Source organism: Callospermophilus lateralis, chromosome 11 (assembly GCF_048772815.1).
Source record: "Callospermophilus lateralis isolate mCalLat2 chromosome 11, mCalLat2.hap1, whole genome shotgun sequence".
NCBI lineage: Eukaryota > Metazoa > Chordata > Mammalia > Rodentia > Sciuridae > Callospermophilus > Callospermophilus lateralis.
The window spans coordinates 51,131,439-51,152,567 of record NC_135315.1 but is presented as its reverse complement, the minus strand read 5'-3'; the positions used below and the strand labels follow the sequence as shown (position 1 = coordinate 51,152,567).

The window sequence follows — 21,129 nt, the reverse complement described above, 5'->3', positions numbered from 1 at the left end:
CGGCGCCGGCGCGGCCACCACGCGCCCAGTCCCGCCTCCACGCTCCCAGTCCCGCCTACCGGAGAACGTAGACGCCACGGGAGCGTCCCGCCCCCGAGCTCTACGCCAGGCTGCGCCTGCGCACACCCCCCTACCTGGCCGCGCGTGCCGGCCCCACCGCTCCGCTGTTTGCGCCTGCGTGTTGCGTCTCGATTCACGCCCTTTTGCGTTCGGCGCTCGTGGGCCTGAGCCTGGGGGCCCCCAGACCCTTGTCCAGTGGGGCGCGCCAGGGCAGAGGCAGGAGGGCAGGGAGGTCCTGATACAGGGAGCGACTTGAGGCGAAATACTGGGGGACTTAATTCTTTTATTTTACTTTAGCGATTGTTGAATAAAAAGAGCTCAAAAGAATGAGGTGAACACCAGCCAGAGCGTACGACACATCCAAGGATCATCTGGCCACCAGTCTAGCCTGCCACGCTAGGGGAATGGAGAGTATTAAAGGAATAACTTGGGGGGCTGGGGATGTGGCTCAAGCGGTAGCGCGCTCGCCCAGTGTGCGTGCGCCCCGGGTTCGATCCTCAGCACCACATACAAACAAAGATGTTGTGTCCGCCGAGAACTAAAAAATAAATATTAAAAAAAAAATTCCCTCTCTCTCTCTCTCTCTCTCTCTCTCTCTCTCTTTAAAATAAAAAAAAATTAAAAAAAAAAAAAAAAGGAATAACTTGGGACCCGACTGGACGCGGTGGCGCGTCCTATAGTCCTAGCGGCTGGAGAGGCTGAGGCAGGAGGCTCACAAGTTCGAGGTTAACCTTAGCAAGTTAGGGAGGCCCTAGCCACTTAGCAATACTCTTTCAAAATGGAAATCAGCTGGGCATGTCGCTCAATGGTAAAGCGCCTCTAGGTTGAGTCCCCAGTACCAAACAAAAAACTTGGGACCCTAAGTAATGTGGTCGCAAAAGGACCTTCGTCATCGGGCACGCCCTACAGACGGACGCATAATAGATACATCTCTGGAAATAGTGACGGAATGTGGGGCCCAATAGATGAAGTGAGAATGAAGTTTCTCCTAGAGTTTCTTCAGAGGGTACCTGAAGAGGGGTGTGGCATTAGAAACTGAGATTTTCCCTCCCTGAATGAGGAAGGCTTAGTGGACTTGTGCCAGCAGGCAGAATGATTCCCTCAAACTGCCGCTAGATGGTAGTGCTGTTCTGGATGCATTCCAGAGGACCCACAGCACGTCTGGACAATGCCTGGCATCCACCTCCCAACCCCCCTACACACACACACACACACACACACACACACAAGAATTTGGGCGGATGGGAGATGAAAGCAAGATATTCTGCCTCTTTAATATCCGTTAAGTCAAAATCTAGGATTGGGAGTGAAGAATGAGTGGACTGAGCGATGAAGTCAAACCCAAGTAGAGGCTTCTGTTTCTGCCCATTCCCCGTCTTTTGTCTAGCCAGCTCTTGGCTGTCTCCAATGTGTACCCCCACTGGTCTTCCCATTTCAGAAGCACCTTTTGTAACAATCATAGTTTCACAAACCCTAGGAAGGTTCCATGTGGAGAGAGACTAAGTTTCGCCTTTGCCCGGGGAATTAGGACACTGAGAATATCCCCTTGGTGTAAATGGAAGACACCTGAGAAAAGGAGAAAACAGATGCTCAATGAAGCACAGCCATCCACATACTCTGATGTTTCACCCTGCCTTCTCCAGCTCCACCTTTTCTGTGCTTCCTCTAAGGACCTAGGCATTCTGTCCTTCATTCCTCAAATCTACCTCTACACCCAGGCTTCCACCGTCTAGTTCAGCGATGTCCTCTGCTCACATCCGACTTCCACTGCTTATATGATTCTCACCTGCACTATAGCAGCTATTGTAGGCCCGGTCAGGGTCTGAAGGCATACTGCATATACATCGGAATAGAATTTCCTGTCTTCCCTGGCCCTCCCGAGACACCACCTGACCCATGGTGAAAGTCACATCATGAAACAGGACCTGGCAGGGAAGAGAGAAGATGTTGAAGAAAACCAGGATGGTATGACCATTCTGAGACAGCTCTGGAGCCCTCACAGGAACTAGGAAATGAATAAGGGTCTCCCAAGTTTGGTATGAACAGAGGGATCAGGAACCCTCAGTATGGGGCATACAGGCTCTGGGAGAAGAGTAAAGAGATAGCCTCCAGGCCCCCATGTGGAGTTCAGGGTATGCCTGGAGTTACCTGGCTATACAGCAGATAAACTCCAGCGTCCCAGACTCGGACAACGTATCCTTGGGCCTCCAGGCCTCTCCCACGCCTAAGGGCTGGTTGCCACATCACCTCTGTCACATCAGAGTCCTCTGGAGGTGAGGAGTGTGGCTGTCAGGATTTCTTTACACCCTAGACATTTATCATCTCTCATTTTTCACCTCTAAGATTCTCTTGGGCCCAGATACCAGCCCCAAAATTCCTTGCTTGTGCCCCTCCCCAAAGTCATTATTTAAAATAATGCTCACCCTTGGAGGTGATGTTAATGGGAACAAGATGCAGAACTGAACGCCTCTCTGAGAAGAGAAGGAGGAAATCTCAGTTGGATTGTCTACCTCAGGTGCCCTGATGTCTGCCCTCCACCCTCACTTAGCTCAGGTTAAATATATATATATTTATATATATATATATATATATCTGATCCCCACATTACAAGATCACCTCCCACCCCTACTGTGCCCAGGGCTCACTCTTCCGCTTCTGGGTAAGCACTGCTCTCCTTCTCCGAGATCTCTCCCCACTCGCCCAGGCTTCCAGGGCTTCAGGGCTCTGCTTATAGAAAGAGGGTCAAGGTAAGACTAAGATGCAAGGACCCCAGACAGCCTTCCTTCTCAGTTTTCCTCCAAACTAATAATGCTTCAAATCCCTCATGCACCTTTCCCCAGCACCCTGCGTCTTGGTGCTGGCTGCCCTCCAGGATCTGTTAGGTTCAAGAAGCATTAATCTTTAACAGTTTCTTTTTCTGGAATGGCCGCTTCCTTGACTTCCAAACCTGGGACCCTCTCTCACACCTATTTGAAACTTTGCAGACCATAGCTCAGAGACCTAGAGACCCCCTGACACCCATTCTTCTCTCCAGGACTCTCATTTCCCCTCACTCACCTGCTCTCGGAGACTGTGCCAGGGATACCCTTCTTCCTTCTGTGAGGGACCTCCGTTTCTCTGTAGCCGGCTCACCTCCCTCCTTAGGCTTTGCAGCTCTGTTTGTTGGGTCAGCAGAGCAATGGCACAAGCCACAGCCCCCAGAGCTGCCCCCCAACTTAACCAGAGTGCAACCGAGAGTGCCGGCTCTCGGACTGGGCCCCCCATGTCGCCCGAGGGCCCTTTGGGGGCTAGCAAGAAAGGAGATGAGGCTGGCATGAGCCCAGGACCCTGCTAACAGCTGTGCCTTCAGGAATGGAGGGGCAAGGAGGTGGCAGGGAGGGTGGGGGTACAGGCAGTGGTGCAGAAGGGAAGAGGGTGTTACGCAAGGGAGAAATAAAAAGGAACTTGAGAATAAAAAGGAGGGAGGAGGAAAGCAAGCTAGGGGTACTCTAGGTGCTCCTGGCACCCCTCTGTAGGGCTAGTGTCTCCTTGAGATCCTCCCCCCAGCCTCAGGAGAATTTGGTGCCAGTCTCTCTAGGAAGGACGGGGCTACCAGTGACACCCAGGGGGAGCGGCCAGAGCTCAGGAACCCAGGGGCGGCCCCAGTGTTGGGGGAGGGAAGGCTGGTTGGCCATGGGGCATAGTGCCAGGCGCAGGATGGGGGACAAGCTGGGCAGTGTTGAGGACCAGGGGATGAGGACAGAAGACCCTCTGGCTCAGGCATGGGAGAGACCACTGGGGAAGTTTGCTAGGGGCAATTGAAGGTGAGAAAAGGAGGTGGGAGTCGCTGGAGAAGAGAACCAGGAATAAGAAACTGGCTGGGTGCTGGGGTTAAGGCCGGGCCGGGTGTGTTGGAATAAGGCCTGCACTACTCCCTGTGCTGAACTTGGCAAGCAGGACTTCCTGTTTCCCAAGAAAAGCTCTTACATAAGGCTCTGGATAGAGACAAAGAAGCGGCCCTAAGCCCCCCAGCCACTGCAGGACTCCTCCCCAGGACCCCAGGAGCCCATGTTTTCTTGTGCCTGGTCCCCGGCATCCCATCTATGGATTCAGAGACCCCTCCAAGCCAGATCCCACCCCATCTCCCAGCCAGGGCATGTGCCAGCACCTGCTGTATGTCCCAAGGCCGCCAAGAGGAAGGGCCCCTGCTCCTCCCTGCCAGGGATTCCCCCGCAGGAGGAAGTCCGCCTCCTAGGGAAATGAGGCTGCTTCTGCAATACCTGAGCAGAGGACACGTTTTTTTTCTTGAGCAGTGCACATTTCTGCTTTCTTCTGACAACTGTGGGCTGGAGGAATGCAGGTCCCTGCTTCCCAGTGCTCAGACTCCCTCCCCATGACTCTCCACTACCGTGGGTCCCAGTAAAGAGAGAGACCATGACTTGTTCTCTTTAATATCCACTTATCAATATTTTGTTACAATAATAATAAAAATAATATCTTTTTTCAAAATCCACAGGGAATTATCAAGGGAGGAGCTTGTCTTGGGCTCTTACCCCTCACATTTGGGAACTCCTGGCCTAATCCCAGGTTTTTTTTTGCTTTCTGCCACCAGGTCCAGCCTCTCTTAGTGCCTGAAAGCAGGGTCTTCTGGACCCCTCCTTGCCCATCCTTGCCAGAAAACACAGTGTCCTGGGGGGGCTGTGGCTAGGGGGGAATCAAGGGATGAATGGGAATGGGGGTGTGAAAAGATAAGGGCTTTGGGAGCCAGTGAGGTGAAAAGCAGGGAGGGTGTTGTAAGAGAGGAATGGGAATGTTTATGAGGGATAAAGTGAATAAGCCCTGGCAGCCTATGGAGGGAAAGGCAGGTCTGGAGCTTAGGTGGGGTAGAAGGGACTGGGCACTGAGAGAGCTGCATGGGGAGCTGGCAGCTGGAAAATTTGCAGGGTCCCTCAGTGAACCTGGAAGAGTCCAAAGTAGGTGAGGAAGGGGGCAGCCTTGAGATGGGCCCAGGGGAGGGTGCGGATCCGCAGGGAAGATCCTGACCGCAGGGGCAATAGCCCAGACACCTGGCAGAGATGAAGCTGGGGCCCAAGGGAACTCGTTGCTGTGGCAGAGAACTCCTCTAGGCAGCGCAGGGCCAGCACATCATCCACCAGCAAGTCCAGCTTCAGGTAGACAGCCTTCCCCTCATCAAAGTGCACCTGGGGTGGGAGAGGGCAAGCAGCTTCTAGGCCTCTGCTTGCTCTCACCTCAGTTTCAAATATCCTTAGAGACCCAAGTATCCCATTCTTCCAAAACCCCAAACTCTCCCTCCCCAGCCTTGATCTTGACCTCTTTGTTCCCCCCGCAAACCAAGCCCTTCTCCCCTCAGTTTCTCCTTTACCCTTGTAGCCAGGTGGGTCTTACCTGACAGTATAGGTAGTAGAGCCCAGCCCTGGTGACTCTAAACTCCCCAATCTGACGGTCATAGCGCAGAGGGTTGGAGCTGTTGATTTTGGCTTCCTCCCAGCCACTTACTGTCCCATCCACACCTGAACATGGATGTTCAAAGATAAGGAAAAGTCCCTTTACAGGACTCCCACACATTCGCCAAGGATCCATTAAGCTAATAAACATTTGGGGCCCACCTTAATCCAGAAGAGAGATCAACTGCCCAAGGTATGGGAGGAGCCATGACCTATGCAGCCCAAAGTAAAATTGGACATTGTGTGAAGAAATCTAACATATATGACCAGGAAGATTCAGGACAAAATTGTCACCCGATTGTTTCTGGGGAGCAGAGTAGGATTTAAGGAAAAATGAGGATTTTTGCATTTTCTTCACCTGTGTCTACATTGTTTGCCTCTTTTATGTTGAATATGTGTACATACATTACTTGAATCATTATAATTAAAAAGAAAAAAATGACATCCCAATGTTCATAACCTGTATGAATAAAATGTGGTTTATTCATACAATGGAATATTATTCAACCATAAAAGGAATAAAGTATTGGTGTATGCTATCATGTGGCTGAACATTGAAAACATTATACTAAGTGAAAGAAAGTTCCAAAAGGACCACATATTTTATGATCCCATTTATAGGAAGTGTCCATAACAGACGAATCTAGAGAGATAGAAAGTCGATTATTGGTTGCTTAAGGGTAGGGAATGATAATAGGAGGTAATGTCTAAGGGACCTCTTGTGGAGGTGAACAAAATATCCTAAAATCAAAATATCCTGTGATGATTGATGGTTGCACAATTCTGTGAATATACTAAAAAACTCTTGGGTTGGGGTTAGGGGTGTAGCTAAGTGGATACAGTTCTTTCCTAGCATGGGTTTTTGATTCTGTCCCCAGTACCAAAAACAAAAACAAACAGAAAAAAAAACATTAGGTTATAAATTTTAAATGGGTAAATTATATGAGATATGCAGTATATCTCAAAAAATCTATTATCAAAAAACAAACTCTAGTGGGAGGCTGAGGCAAGATGATCACAAGTTCAAAGCCAGCCTCAGCAATGGCAAGGTGCTAGCAACTCAGTGAGATCCTGTCTCTAAATAAAATAGAAAAAAGGGCTGGGGAGGTGACTCAGTGGTTGAGTGTCCCTGAGTTCAATCCCCATACCAAAAAACCCACCAAAACTCTAGAGGGTTTAGGGATGTAGTTCAGTCGCAGGGCACTTGCCTAGAATGGGCAAGGCCCTGAGTATCATCTCTAGCATCACAGAAACAAACAAAAGGAAAGAAAGAAACCCCTAGGGCTAGGGTAATTGCAAATTGCTAAAGAAATAAAAATGGAGTATCAGGTGGTTTCCAAGTCACCAACCCAGCCCAAGCTTGCTGTCTGTTTCCCCAATCTAATCTCACACTCCTCTAATCACTCCCTCCCACCTTGTGGCCTTCATCCTGTTCCTTCCAGGCACCAAGCTCATTCTTCCTCCCTGCAGGCCTTCTTCCCTCTTCCCAGGATTCCTCCCTGGCTGGCACCTCTGCCTTCTGGGTCACCCAGTTTTTAAAAATCAGCCCTGCTGGGTATGGTGATGCACACCTGCAACCTCAGCAAATTGGAAGGCTGAAGCAGGAGGATCACATATTCAAGGCCAACCTCAGCAACTTCACAAGGCCCTAAGCAACTTAGTAAGACCCTGTCTCAAGAGAAAAATAAAAAGGGCTGGTGATGTAGCTCAGTGGTAAATGGCCTCTGGATTCAATCCCCAGTATCAAAAAAAAAAAAAAAAAAAAGTCAGCCCCATCCCTGCCTCCATTAATCTCTTCCCTCTTCTGTTTCTTTCCTAGCAGTCATCAACAAGAGAATATATCTCATTTATTCATTATTCATTCATGTGTTTGTTTGGAATCTTACTACCCCATGAGAGCAAGGGTGATCATCTTTTTTTTTTTTTTTTTTTTTTTCTTCAATACTGGGTTGATAAAACCCAGGGCTGCCCATAAATCAAGTGCTCTAGAACTGAACTACATTCCTGGCCCTTTTTCTTTCTTTCTTTCTTCTTCTTCTTCTTTTTTTTTTTTTTTTTTTTTTTAGTTGTAGATAGACACAATACCTCTATTTTATTTATTTATATTTTATGTGATGCTGAGGACCAAACCCAGTGCCTAACATATGCTAGGTGAACACTCCACCGACCACTGAGCTATAGCCACAGCCCTTTCTAAAGATTTTGTTTTGGGCTGGGGATGTGGCTCAAGCGGTAGCGCGCTTGTCTGGCATTCGTGCGGCCCGGGTTCAATCCTCAGCACCACATATCAACAAAGATGTTGTGTCTGCCAATAACTAAAAAAAATAAAGAAATATTTAAAAAAAAAAAAAAAAGATTTTGTTTTGAGGTAGGAATTCATTAAGTTGTTGAGGTTGGCCTCTGGGGATTATAGGCATTCTCCATGGTGCCTGGCTTCACATTACCTTTCTTTCTTTTTAAAATATTTTTTAGTTATTGACGTACCTTTATTTTTTATTTATTTATATGTGGTGCTGAGGATCAAACCTAGTGCCTCATACATGCTAAGGCAAGTGCTCTACCACTGAGCCACAACCCCAGTCCCTTCACATTACCTTTCTTTCTTTTTTTAAACATGGGGGGTATTTTTTTTTTAACCACCAACAATGAACAAAAAATAAAATTCACTCATTCTGTGCTGTTTCAAAATTTCAATGTTAGTTTTTTATGCCCTTCCCCCGACCAGCCCTGTTTGTAAGAAACTAAAACATTACACCTGGTGAACAGCAAAGATTCACTACGCCTCAAATGCAGAACACCTATGAAGCAGAGGAATGTTGGGTAGATTAAAAAAAAAAAAAAAAAAAAAAAAAAAAAAAAAAAGATGCAAGACCCTTCAGTTCTCCACTATTCTTAGAAAAACTTTCCAGAATACTGTTTCACACAAATACACAAATTCACCATTAGTTTCCATGTTGGGGAAGGTTTCCTTTGGCTGTTCAGCTTCCATTTTCTTGTATTAAATGGACAATTGAGTGAATCTGCCATCCCCTCACAGACATGAAGCCTTAGCTGGTCACAGCACAACTCTCCCATCTTCTTGCACCCTCCCACTTCACATTACTTTCAATGGCCTACCTGAGAATGACTTCCAAACTCCTTTGTGACCCGGCTTCGTCTTCCACAGCCTCATAACCCACCCTGTTCTCTAGCACTTTCTGCTTCAGCCACACTGAACTTCTCACAGCCCCCAGCCTGTCAGACCCTTGGCAAACTCCAGGCTTTCACATGGTGATTCCTTTACCTGCCACACCCTGATCCCTTGGCCACCTTACACTCAGGTTTCAAAGCCCAGTGATGCCTCACTGTCATAGGGAAGGAGTCCCTGGTTCCTCTCTGAAGTTGTTTTGTCTTCCTGTATCCTGCCATGGATCTTTGTCTACTCTGAGTGTTGACCTTGTCACATGGCAGTGTAATTACATATTTATATGCTGTCTCCTGTCCTAGACAGTGACTTCTTGAGCACAGGTGTGGGTGTGATTTGCTAGGGTCACCTAGGCTGGTCCCTAGCAAATAGCAGGTTCTTAGTGCGTGTGTGTTCAGTCAATGAATAAATGGATGTCTTGGGTAACTGCCAAAATAAGTGAACTATACTGAGAGGTGGAGGGCTGGCCGGGCCATGAAGAAGAGGGAGGGGAGAAAAGGAGGGAAGGAATCCCAGCTATGGAACCAGCTTGAGCAAAGGCTGGTTGTAACCAAAGGGCAGAGTGTGTTTGAAACTATGGTCACACAAAAACTTCAAATGGATATTCTGTGCTGCCTGGCCACCCACTTGCCCCCACCAAGCAGGTTTTCGTTTTCCCAAAGACAATGATTTGGTACCGTCTCTCCTCAAACCCCCTGTCCCTATCTCCCTAGTTCTCTGGAGGACCTAGAAGTTCTCAGACAAGGGCTCTCTCACCCCCACACCAACAAAATCTATAAACCTACCTGTTCTCTCAGACTCCTTAGACCCCCTTGTGATGATGGAAGATGTGTCCTCTCTTCCTGATGGAAAGCATCCCCTCCAATGTCTCTTGGACATTGCCCCTGCAGGATCCCCAACCCTCACCCCAGCAAGTATACCTCTCATGTGGACCATGTCCAGCATATGAGCACACTCTAGCTGGCTTCACAGCCTGCTTCTTCCTAATATCATTATGACCTTGGACAAGCTGTATAATGTCCATCTTTAAACAGATATTACCAGAACATCCTTCTTTTAGAGCTATTATTGAAGATCAGACAGAATCAAATACATGAGGGCTAGTCATAGTCCAAAACGCACTCAATAAAACTAAGAGGAATATAGTATTGCTTAAAAGGACTAAATTTTTCTGATGCACACTTCCCTGCACCTAGTGGTTCATTTCTCTGCTCTTTGTCCTAGAGAAACTTCTAAAAAGGATTGTCACTATCTCTAATTTTTTTATTTTCTTGACTCAACCCATACAGGCCTCTATTCTAACTCCACCACCAAAACCTCCGTCATCAGTCATCAAGGTCACCAGTCGTCTTTAATGTTACCAAACCCAGCAGTCATTCCTCTGTTCTCATCTCATGTGATGCATCAGCTGCTTCTGTACAGCCAGCCACATCCTCCTTCTTAAATCAGAGTCTTAGATTACAGGACACCACCCTCCCTGAGTTTCTTCCTCTATGTCTGCTTCTCAATCTCAGCCCAGCTTCCCTCCTTCTCCCTATGTCCAGATGGCCTGGGGCCGTAGAGCTTCTTTCTTTCCCTGGGTGTCTTATTCAGTTCTGTAGCTTTAAATACCATCCATTACTTTTTTTTTTTTTTTTTTTTTTTTTTTTAATCCAGGGGCACTTTACCACTGAGTTACATTCCCAGCCCTTTTGACTTTTTATTTTGAAGCAGGGTCTCACTAAATTGCTGAGACTAGCCTCAAACTTACAATCCTCCTGTCTCAGCCTCTTGAATCACTGGGATGGTGGGTGTATACTTAACTCCCATGAGACCCACAAACAATCCCTCCTTGTATCTTCAAACCACGTACTTCTGTCTTTATAGTTCCTCACCTAGCCTGAGCTAGTCTACTATGTCCAGCCATCTATTTGTGAAATTCCCTTTAGTATTGCCTATCCACTTGTTTATTATTAAGCATCTCAGTTAATTATTAAACAGAGATTACCAGAACATCCTTTGAGGGCTATTATGAAGATCAGACAGAATGTACACATTCCAACTTACTTCATCCCTGGTAACATTTCTTGTAAACCCTGTCTTACAAGTGGCTTTTTCATTTCCAGAGATATCCAAGTTACAAATTGAGAAATCAAAAGTTGAGTGCAGTGGTACACACTTGTAATCTCAGCTATCTGGGAGTCTGAGACAGGAAGATTTCGAATTCAAGGACCACTTGGGCAACTAAGCAAGACTCTGTCTCAAAATTTTAAAAAAATATAAAAGGGCTGGGGATGTAGTTTAATAATAGAGCACCCCTATATTCAATCCCTAGTACCTGGGAAATTTTTTTTGTGTGTGTGAAAATAACATTAGGTCATAGTTATGGATTCATTAGTATGGAGGGATAAGAGAACATAAAAACCTTTCTCCTCTCTACCCCATGCCCATCCCTCAAACCATTGCAGAACTGGGAATGTAGCTTAGAGGTAGTGGCTTTGCCTAGCATGCATGAGGCCCTGGGTTCCATTCCCAGAACCACAAAATATATTTTAAAATATATTTGTCATTCGTGGTTCCTCAGTTTCTCTTATTCTTTGTATCAGACCTACAAACAATCCCTCCTTGTATCTTCAAACCACATGCTGAATCCATCTACTTCTCTCCATCTCTGCTGCAAACACCCTGGACTGGACCTGTCCTCATGTTTTGACTCCTGGCCTTCCCAATGGAGGGACATTTCAGGTGAGAGAACAGCATGTGCAAAGTCCAGAAGAGGGTACACTGGAATGCAAACATATCTGCTCACTACAAGCATGGCGAATGCATAGGGAGTGCTCAGAAATAAGGTTGAGACCAGGCCATTAAGAGGCAGACCAGAAGCCAAGCAGAAAAGTGATGGAATAATGAAATTGAAGTTTCAGGGTACTTAGCTTGGAAGGGTAAATGAGGCAGAATGGAGGGATGGGAGGGTGAGGAAGGGATAAGGGGCCAGAAGTGGGTTTGAGGTTCTGAGGTTGTAGTGCTAAGGTGGGAGGTTGGGAAGGAATGAGGAAAAAGAGCAGAGAATAGAAACATTTGGAGGAACAATAACCAGGGCATGCAAACCCCTGGGATATAGGGGATTGGGGGACAAATGAATCCCAGGTATTTGAAAACTGAGGGCTGATAGAGAAAGCTGGGGCCACTGAGGAGGTAGAAAAGCCAGCCTGGATTATGAAGAGGGCAAGGGTCTTCCCAGGTTCCCAGGCATGGGTCATAAAGAGAACCAAACCCTGAGAACTTTGATGAACCGGCTCCTCAGATTCTTAGGCTAAAGGAAGGGCAGGGGTTGAGAAGTGAAAGGATCTGAGGGATCTCTTTCCCAGGAGGCTAGTGCTATAGGATGAAAGAGGAGATCTCAGAGATGGGGATGGGGTCTCACCCGCCTGTGCTCCATCCTGTCCCGGCTGTGGATGAACTGTAAGACACAGAAGGGGTTATTGAGACCTGCCCTGTCCCTCTGTCACCCTTCCTTCCAGGTATGACTCACCCATCACCCACCTTCATAGTGGGCTGCAATCGCTTTGCGAGTCCGTGCTTTCCGGCCTTTAGGTGCTGAGAATCAAGGAAAGACAGATGAGCAGAGTAGATGCCTCTGGAGGCCCAGAAGCCTCTTAGCAGCCCTGCTCTCCTCTCAGGACCCTGGCGTCCTTGGTCTTGTCTAGTCTCCTGTCCTCAGAACCTCAGGCCTCATCTTCTTCCATAAATAAATAGAGTGATTATATAATTATCATCCAAATCAGGTTGCTTCTGAGAGCAAAAGGGGGTGCTATTAATAATCACAATGGCTGGAGGTATAGCTCTGTAGTAGAGTATTCACCTAACATATGCAAGGCCCTGGGTTCTATTTCTTATAGTGCAGCAGGGGAAATAACATTGAGATAACAGGTGTAACCCATGGGAACCTGGATCCATGGTCATGTGGACATCCCATTCATAAGTGTCTTTGCTAATTGGGTCCCAGGCCTCTGACTCTCCCACCGGGTCCTCATCATGACTCCAGGGATCCTCCTAACTCCTGACCATCCCCTCTTCATATCTGGGGTAGAGTTAATGAAAAGCAGGTCTATGTGACAAAAGGAGCCTCAGAGCAAAGGTTATAATTCCTAAATTTGAGCCTCAACTGTTCATCTGTGTGACTCAGAACATCCCCCTTCACTCTTTGTGCCTCAGTTTCTCTTGAAGGATAATGATTTCTGCTCTGCCCACTTCACAGGGCTGTTATGATGAACAAAATTAATAATAAATCCAGAAGCCACCTTAAACTGGCCACTCTTGTCATTCTTAGAGGGATGCTCACCATTTCTGCGAGGCCGGACTAGTTGTTTCAGGAAAGGCACAACACCCTGGCTTTCCTCAGTCTGGGGGTTCAGTTCCTAGGAGAATTAAGGGCAGGGATCAACTAGGACCTCCCAAAGATATAAGCAAAGATGATCAGAGCCTGTCAGAAGAGCAACCAGCCAACAATGGACACAGAAGTCTTAGGGACTGATTAAGCTTGGGGTCAGGCCCTTTCCGGAGACCAGCCACACCTTCCTGCCCTCTCATCCCCTCCACATACAGCCCCTGCACTCCAATAAGCTGCACAAATGCCCACACTCAGTCAGTGTGCCTAGGCAATACACACTGCACATAACAGCATCCATGTCCCATGGCAAAATGGTATATCTCATAACCTCACTTCACCTACAGCCAATAAACACTTGCATTCAGTTGGCAACTGGGGCACAAACTTCTTATACATGGTGGTCACCCTCTCTCACACACAGACATACCCACTTATACTGCTGCACCCCCCTACACACACACACACACACACAGAGAGACTCACACCCATGCATGTGAGTCTTCATGCACACATACTGGGCACACACCTCACAGCTGGCACAGCTGCAGCCTCAGCTCTGACATGCTTCCCCTGCCTAGCAGCCCACACACAGTGCCCACACCTACTCACCAGCAGCTCCTGGTCCTCCTCTGCCAACAGCTCCCCCTGGGAAGGCTCCTGCTGGGAAGGAGGCAGCCGTCACCCTGTTCTTCTTCACCTGACATCTCGCCCTCCACCCATCCTCAGGTCCCCTGGCCCTCTGCCCACCCGACCCCCATAGGTTCTTCTGCAGTCTCTGCTGCTAATGTGCCCAGGGAAGGGGTGTGCTGCCAGGCCTCACCTGGGCAGACAGCGATGCCCGGCTCCCCAGGCTGACCACGGCCAGCAGGAGGCCAAGGCAAGCCAGCGCCAGGCCCAGGCCCAGCACAAACGGGGCCAGCAGGGCGGTGCCCGGCTCCCCCTGGCGCCCCCTCCGCCTCTGGCTCCGACGGGCGGCCATGGGGGCGGGGGGCTGTGCCTGCCTCACCGCCCCCCCATCCCAGGACCCGAGGGATCGAGGGAGGGGGAGCGGGCGGGCGGATCGGGCCGGGGAGAGGGAGGGGCAAGGGAAACGGGGAGGGAGGGGTGTGATGAGGACAGGAAGCCGGACACTGTTTGTGTGTGATTAAACTCCGAGCCTCCCAGCTGAGTACCGTGCACGCAGCAAGTGTGTGCCCAGCAAGTGTGCGCCCCAGCGATTTCAGCGCACGGAGCACAGCACCGGGCCAGAGGCACGCAGCACCCGGGCGTGTACACGCGGGTGGAGGTTTGTGTGCGTGCGAGGGCGACCGCGATGGGACTGTGCATCTGATGACATTTCAGGCAGAGGCCGATGAGAGGGAGCGAAAGCAGAAATAACCAGGAACCCCACCCAGGCCTGTGTGCATTGTGATGGGGCCAGGGGCTCCCTGGAACTCTTACAGGACAGTCCTGCCCAGCGGGCTCCCGACCAAGAGCCCAGCACTAGCCAGTGAATGTCTGGGATTGTTATTCCCTCAGCCTGTTAGGTGAGGGCCAATGCACCATCCTCCTCACCGGTTTGGACACATTTTAATTTATCAGCGGCACCTAAAGACATTTTTCTCCAGGAAGTAATTAGAAAAGAGCCTGTGAACATCCATTAACTTGGGTCATATTTTCACTTCTTTCAGCAAAGCAGTTGGTAGTAGATTTAAACTTCAACGTCCTGCAGCTAGAGAATGCAAGCCAGAGAAATGGTGCATCCTTAATATGTTCCCATAGCCGCTTTTCTGGAGACATGGGGGCCCTTTCAGCTGATGACACGGCTTATGGAGCTCAAGGCAAAGCTTCAGGAGCCCCCTACACGAATTTGGTAAAACTGGGCCGTTTTTGCCAAAAACAGTTACGCAAACAACAAGGTTCTTACAGTTGTAATGTTCACTTTAGTCTGTAATGTTCACTTCTGCATATTTGCAGTGAAACGTATTAGAAAAAAATCTGTTACAAGAGCAATTAGAGGACAGGGGTGTAGCTCTGGGGTAGAGCACTGGAGGCCCTGTGTTTAATCCCCAGCACTGCATGAATGAATGAATGAATAAATAAATGAATAAATAAATAAATAAATAAACACTAAGTGAAGCTGAGCCTCTGAGTAAGGTAAGAATAGGAAATCTACCAGGGTCAGTCCTGGCTTTTTCCTCACTCACTTCTGTCTCGAAGACTTCTCTTTGTTCCAGAAACTGCTAAAGGGCTTGTGTGTGCTTCAGGGTTTCAATACATGTAATTCCTATACTAGGAACTCTCAGACCACATCCATCCTCAGCTTAAGGCACTTTGGAGGATCATCTATAAAATTGAGATCACTGTGCCCTGTGTGGTGATACTGGTACTTGAAATACAAGCTACCAGGGAGGCTGAGGCAGGAGGATGGAAAGCCACTTCCTCAAGGCTAGCCACAGCAATGTAGCAAGACTTTTATCTCAAAATAAAAAGTAAAAAGACCTGAAGATGTAACTCAGTGGTAAAGCAATCCCCAATGGGTTCAATTCCCAATACCACAAAAAATAAATAGATAAACAATAAAATTAAATTGAGACTTCCAACTCCCCTCAGTCTCTATTCCGGTGTCCTTTATTGCTTTCTTAGTTATTGCGATTTGTAATGATACGTTTGGTGACTTGGGTATTGTCTATTTCCCCAGCTACATTGTCAAATATTATTAAAGTACTTATCTCCTGGTTTATCTGCTTATTGTCTCTCTCTGGAATGCAAATTCTGCAAGGACATTATTCACTACCATATCCCCACTACCTTGTCAAATGTTGACTCCTGCACTGTCACTACCACACCTATTGAATAAGGTGAAGCTAAGTTCATTGCTGACCCCTCAGCAGTCTGACTGTGCCTCCTTGGAAAAAGTGCAAGGTTATGGTATTCATTGAGATATCCAAGCCTGGGTTAAGGGATAGGGTCTTTTAATGCTGGGTGGGGGCAGGGATTGGTTAGGGGTGGGAAAGGATCATGTCATAGTATTTTGGGATGAGCACAACAAAGGGGAGGTTTTGAGGTGAGGAGTTCAATCTTAGGGGCAAATTGATAGTCGATTATATTAAAGGGTTGACAGGTCTTTCAGAAACAATGAAGTTAATTTGAAATGTTCAGTTTAACTTCCCAGGCAATGGTCCCTTGATATAATAGTTATGCCAGTGAAGATAGTGGAATAGTTATATCAATGTGACTCTCATATCAGCATTAGCTGTGTGGGTAAGTGGCTTCAGTTCTCAAACTACAGCAGAAGCAGCAATCCCTTGGACATAATAGATACTTAATAAACATTTGTTCCTTTTTTGGCATTGAGGATTGAACCCAGGGGCCCTTAAACACTGAGCTGTATCTTCAATCCTTTTTAATTTTTATTTTGAGGGTCATATTTATTTATTTATTTTAGAGAGAGAGAATTTTTTAATATTTATTTTTTAGTTCTCGGCGGACACAACATCTTTGTTTGTATGTGGTGCTGAGGATTGAACCCCGGCCGCATGCATGCCAGGCGAGTGCACTACCGCTTGAGCCACATCCCCAGCCCAGAGGGTCATATTTAAGTTGCTTAAGGCCTCACAAAGTTGTTGAGGCTGGTCTCAAACTTGTGATCCTTCTGCCTCACCTTCCCAAGTCACTGGGATTACAGGCATGTGCCTCTGCGCCCAGCTAAACATTTGTTTGTTGGTTGAACTGAAAATTCCAGAGGATGAGTGAAGCCAGATTTAAAGTTAGGTAGTCTGTGTAGTTAGGTAAATCGGGTCTAATATCAGTGAAATCTAAAATGGAGACCATGCTGATAATGATTCCAGAAACGCAGGACAACTCTTGGAATGGAAAAGCCCTAGGCCAAAGTCCACCCCAAAGGAATGTTAATGGAACCCAGGAAACAGCCCCCAACAGATTGGGAGATAGCCCATCCCAAAGAAGTGTTAATGAAGTCCTTCCTGCCCAGATTACATGTTTGGCCCACCTGTGTCCCAACCCTTCCCCCTTACATTCCATCACCAAAACTATAAAAAGGGGAGACAACCGCACTTCCACAGATTCCACCTCTTGGGTCCCCTTCTTCCTCCTGGAGAAGTCTTTTCTGCCGTCCTTTAATAAACTTCTAATTTCTACTCTGACCTTGCCTCTGCAAGGCGTGCTTCTTTGGTGTTATTCTTCAACATTGGGGAAGCAAGAACTCCGTAACATGAGGACCATGTATGTCTTCACTGTTTATTTAATGTCTAATTCAGTGTCATTTTCAGGATCTATATAATATTGAAATTGATTTAAATTTCCTTTTATTTAAACTTGTGACTTTCTTCCATTGATGCAAGTTCTCTCTGGCATTATTCTGGGCCTAGAGGCTACGGTTAGGATTATATAGGTGAATTATATAGGTGCATAGAAATGAAATGAAGAAAAAGATGATGGAACTTGGGCACCATGGTATGCGCGTGTAATCCCAGCAACTTGAAAGGCTGAGGAAGGAGGATCAAAAATTTGAGGCCAGGGGCTGGGGTTGTGGCTTGGTGGTAGAGCGCTTGCCTAGCATGTGTGAGGCACTGGGTTCAATCCTCAGCACCACATAAAAATAAGACCCTGTCTCAAAAAGTAAAAAGGGCTAGATCTGTGGTAAAAACATCCTGAGTTTGATTCCCACTACAAAAAAAAAAAAAAAAAAAAAAGAAGGATGGAAAGAAAGAAGGAAGGAAAAGGAAAGGGAAAGAGATAATGGAATATAAAGGGATTTTTTCCCTTTTTTTTTTTTTTTTTTTGAAATAGGGTCTCACTATATTGCCCAGGCTGGCCTCAAATTCCTAGGCTTAAGGGATCTTCCTGCCTCAGCTAGGGATTGAACCCAGGTCCTTTTGTACGCTAATAAGCACTCTATCCTTGAGTTTTAACCCTTGGAAGTTGGACATCTGAGGTTATTATTTTTTTTTTTTTAAGAGAGAGAGAGAGAATTTTTTTTTAATATTTATTTTTTAGTTTTCGGCGGACACAACATCTCTGTTTGTATGTGGTGCTGAGGATCGAACCCGGGCCGCACACATGCCAGGTGAGCGTGCTACCACTTGAGCCACATCCCCAGCCCCTTCTGAGGTTATTAAAAGCAAAAATTGGAAGAATTCAAGAAAAGAAGAGTGAGATCCAAGTTGGTCCCAGTCTCAAGGAAGACTGGCTCAAGCTTCCACCACGCCTGAGACTGAGGAAGGTCTTGATTATTTCACCCTCAGGAGTCTGTACCTGCCAGAAACCTGCTTCCTGTCAGTTTGCCAGAAGCTTCTCTGCTGGAAAAGCCTGTCCCAAGTAAAAGCAATGCTAGCACTTTCTTGAAGTAATTCAGTCTCCTTCCTCAGTACCTCAGCTCTCTCCTCAGTTCTGAGGCCAAGATTTGGAAGCCAGAACCCTGTGTTTGAGACATGACCCTGATATTCAGTAAATAATTCTTAGATTTCCACTGACCTTGATGAATGAACCATTACCACAGGAATCTGTCAATCTGCATATTGATTGTGTGGAACTATTAGAAGAGATTTCTGAAACAAAGTCAGGCCTATTCCTTGGCCTTCAAGCCCTCCTTAGTTTCCACTAAAATAAAAATAGAGGGGCTGGGGATGTGGCTCTAAGCGGTAGCGCGCCCGGGTTCGATCCTCAGCACCACCTACAAACACAAAAATGTTGTGTCCGCCGAAAAACTAAAAATAAATAAATAAATAAATATTAAAATTAAAAAAAAAATAGAGAATACAAGAGGCTGAGATGGGAGGATCCCAAGTTTGAGGACAGCCTTAGCAATTTAGCAAGACCCTCTCTCAAAATAAAAACTAAAAGGGGTTAGTGGAATAACTCAGTGATAATGTACCCCTGGTTCAATCCCCAGTACTGAAAAAAAAAATTTTTTTTGAGGGAATATGATTGGACAAATGGGTATGATCTAAAGGTAATACACTGGGGGAAAATTTGCAAGATTCTTCTGTGTCCCTGTGTCTTCAGAGATAAAAGAGCTTCCTCTCTTTTTTCTTTTTCCTCCACATTATTTTATTTATATATTATAGTTGAACATAATGATGGGATTTGCGATTTGTTGTTATATATTCATTCACGTATGCAATATAAATAACATTATAATTTGGCCAATATCACTCTCCAACTCTTCTCCTTCCCTCCTTTCCTCTCACTCCTTGGTCCCTTTCCTCTACTCATTTCCCTTTGATTTTTTTTTTTTTAATATTTATTTCTTTTAGTTGTACACATGCCTTTATTTATTTTTATTTATTTATTTTTATGTGGTGCTGAGGATCCAACCCAGGGCCTCGCACGCACCAGGCAAGCACTCTACCGCTGAGCCACAGCCCCAGCCCTCCCTTTGATTTTCATGACATCCCCTCCCCACCTTTCTTCTCCTTTTTCCTCTTTTGCTTCCCCAAATGAGAGAAAACACAACCTTTGACCTTCTAAGTTTGACTTATTTCACTTAATATAATGGAAAGACCTTCCTTTCTTGGGGTATAGGAAGGGCATCTCTCACCTGAGGGTCTTAATACCTGTTTCAGGAAAAGGGCAGACCTGGTTCAGACAGAGAAGGACAGAGAAGGTCAAGGACATCTTTCTGCTCCTATGGTTTTATCAAATTCCTTCGGTCTAAAATACTCATAGGCCAAGGTGACTTAGCTTGGAGTAGCATTTTCTGTGTTCTGAACCTCATCATTACCAATAATCACTATATAAATGAGGAGGGCCATCAGCTTGCAAAAGAAAGACCAAGATTAAAAAACAAAAATATGCCACTGCAGGAAAGAGATAATTCAGTGTGTGGAGAGAACTACATAATATAAAGAAATTCAAGAAGACAAAACATTCATAAAATAAGAATTGGATGCAATAATAAAAAGGAACACTCAAAGAACAAGAAATATTTCTCAGAGACTAAAAATGTGGTTGCAAAAATAAAAATGTCCAATAGAAGGATTTAAAAACTCTAAAAACATAGGGCAAAAATGTGAAAAGATGGAAATCATGGAGAAAAAAATAACAGAGAGGACTAATGTAGAAGTCCATGTGGTTATTAGGAATCCCAAATCATGAGAATGAATAAAATAGAGGGAAGCAATATATCTTGGGGAAAAATATGAGATAATTTCCAGAACTGAAAGATATATTTTCATTCTGAATGAGTTTAGTTTGTGCTTGCAAGGTCCTTGCTTAGCATCTGGATGGCCATATTAAGTGATAGCCTCCTTTTTAAGAAAAATTTCCTTTTCCTGCCCAAGGGCAGTTCTGAGAAAGGCTCACCACTCCCTCGTACCAACCACCCTTAACTACCCGCATTATGACCCCTAGGCTCTAATCCCCCAAGCCTGCCCCTAAAAAGTCCCAACCCCAAGCCTGTTTTGCCTTTCTCCACCTATAGAGAGATGGCCTTCTTTTGTCAACTCTGGCAAATAAACTCTGGTGTGTATCTCTGCCTGGTCTCTGTGATTCATCTCTCTCTCTCTCTCTCTCTCTCTCTCTCTCTCTCTCTCTCTCTCTCTGTCTCCTCCTGGTTCCTCACTTTCCTTTCAGTGCCCAAGATACCTCAAGATAATGAATGGGAAATCGTCCATACATATGTTACCGCTGTTGACGGGTGAGGAGTCCTTGCTTCCCCGATGTTGAAGAATAACACCAAAGAAGCACGCCGAGGCAAGGTCAGAGTAGAAATTAGAAGTTTATTAAAGGACAGCAGAAAAGACCTCTCCCGGAGGAAGAAGGGGACCCAAGAGGTGGAATCCGTGGAAGTGTGGTTGTTTCCCCTTTTTATAGTTTTGGTGAGGGAATGTAGGTTGGAAGGCCCGAGGGGTGGGACACAGGTGGGCCAAAGAAGTAGTCTGAGCAGGAAGGACTTCATTAACACTTCTTTGGGATGGACTTTGGCCTAGGGCCTTTTCAGGACTTCATTAACATTCCATGAGTTGTCCTGCGTTTTCCTGAGTCATTCTCAGCATGGCCTCCATTTTAGATTTCACTCGATATTAGACCCGATTTACCTAACTATACTGACTACCTAACTTTAAATCTGG

General features: G+C 46.3%; 2 protein-coding genes across 2 annotated transcripts; both read right to left on the bottom strand.

The window, feature by feature from the left end:
* Positions 1 to 1,309: 1,309 nt before the first annotated feature.
* Tnfsf13 (TNF superfamily member 13) lies at positions 1,310 to 4,475 on the bottom strand. Its single transcript, XM_076870050.1, has 7 exons — positions 4,208 to 4,475; positions 3,118 to 3,347; positions 2,706 to 2,784; positions 2,484 to 2,531; positions 2,209 to 2,327; positions 1,847 to 1,985; positions 1,310 to 1,626 (listed from the first exon to the last, which is right to left on the bottom strand). Exons 1-7 carry the CDS (start codon positions 4,473 to 4,475, stop codon positions 1,517 to 1,519), a joined length of 993 nt encoding a protein of 330 aa, XP_076726165.1. The 3' UTR covers positions 1,310 to 1,516.
* Positions 4,475 to 14,129, bottom strand: Tnfsf12 (TNF superfamily member 12). Its single transcript, XM_076870051.1, has 7 exons — positions 13,878 to 14,129; positions 13,667 to 13,714; positions 13,010 to 13,085; positions 12,211 to 12,264; positions 12,092 to 12,127; positions 5,446 to 5,570; positions 4,475 to 5,240 (listed from the first exon to the last, which is right to left on the bottom strand). Exons 1-7 carry the CDS (start codon positions 14,034 to 14,036, stop codon positions 4,989 to 4,991), a joined length of 750 nt encoding a protein of 249 aa, XP_076726166.1. The 5' UTR covers positions 14,037 to 14,129; the 3' UTR covers positions 4,475 to 4,988.
* Positions 14,130 to 21,129: the final 7,000 nt, after the last annotated feature.

Bases quoted from the DNA above. Each gene is read 5' to 3' on its own strand.
- Tnfsf12 (XM_076870051.1), bottom strand. From the start codon at position 14,036: ATGGCCGCCCGTCGGAGCCAGAGGCGGAGGGGGCGCCAGGGGGAGCCG. The intron at 12,265-13,009 runs GTGAGCATCCCT...CTTGATTCTCAG, and splicing joins AGTCCGGCCTCGCAGAAATG to CACCTAAAGGCCGGAAAGCA. The intron at 12,128-12,210 runs GTGGGTGATGGG...TGTGTCTTACAG, and splicing joins GATTGCAGCCCACTATGAAG to TTCATCCACAGCCGGGACAG.
- Tnfsf13 (XM_076870050.1), bottom strand. From the start codon at position 4,475: ATGGTCTCTCTCTTTACTGGGACCCACGGTAGTGGAGAGTCATGGGGA. The intron at 1,986-2,208 runs GTAACTCCAGGC...CTTCCCTGCCAG, and splicing joins TTTATCTGCTGTATAGCCAG to GTCCTGTTTCATGATGTGAC. The intron at 1,627-1,846 runs GTGAGAATCATA...TCCTTTTCTCAG, and splicing joins CAATAGCTGCTATAGTGCAG to GTGTCTTCCATTTACACCAA.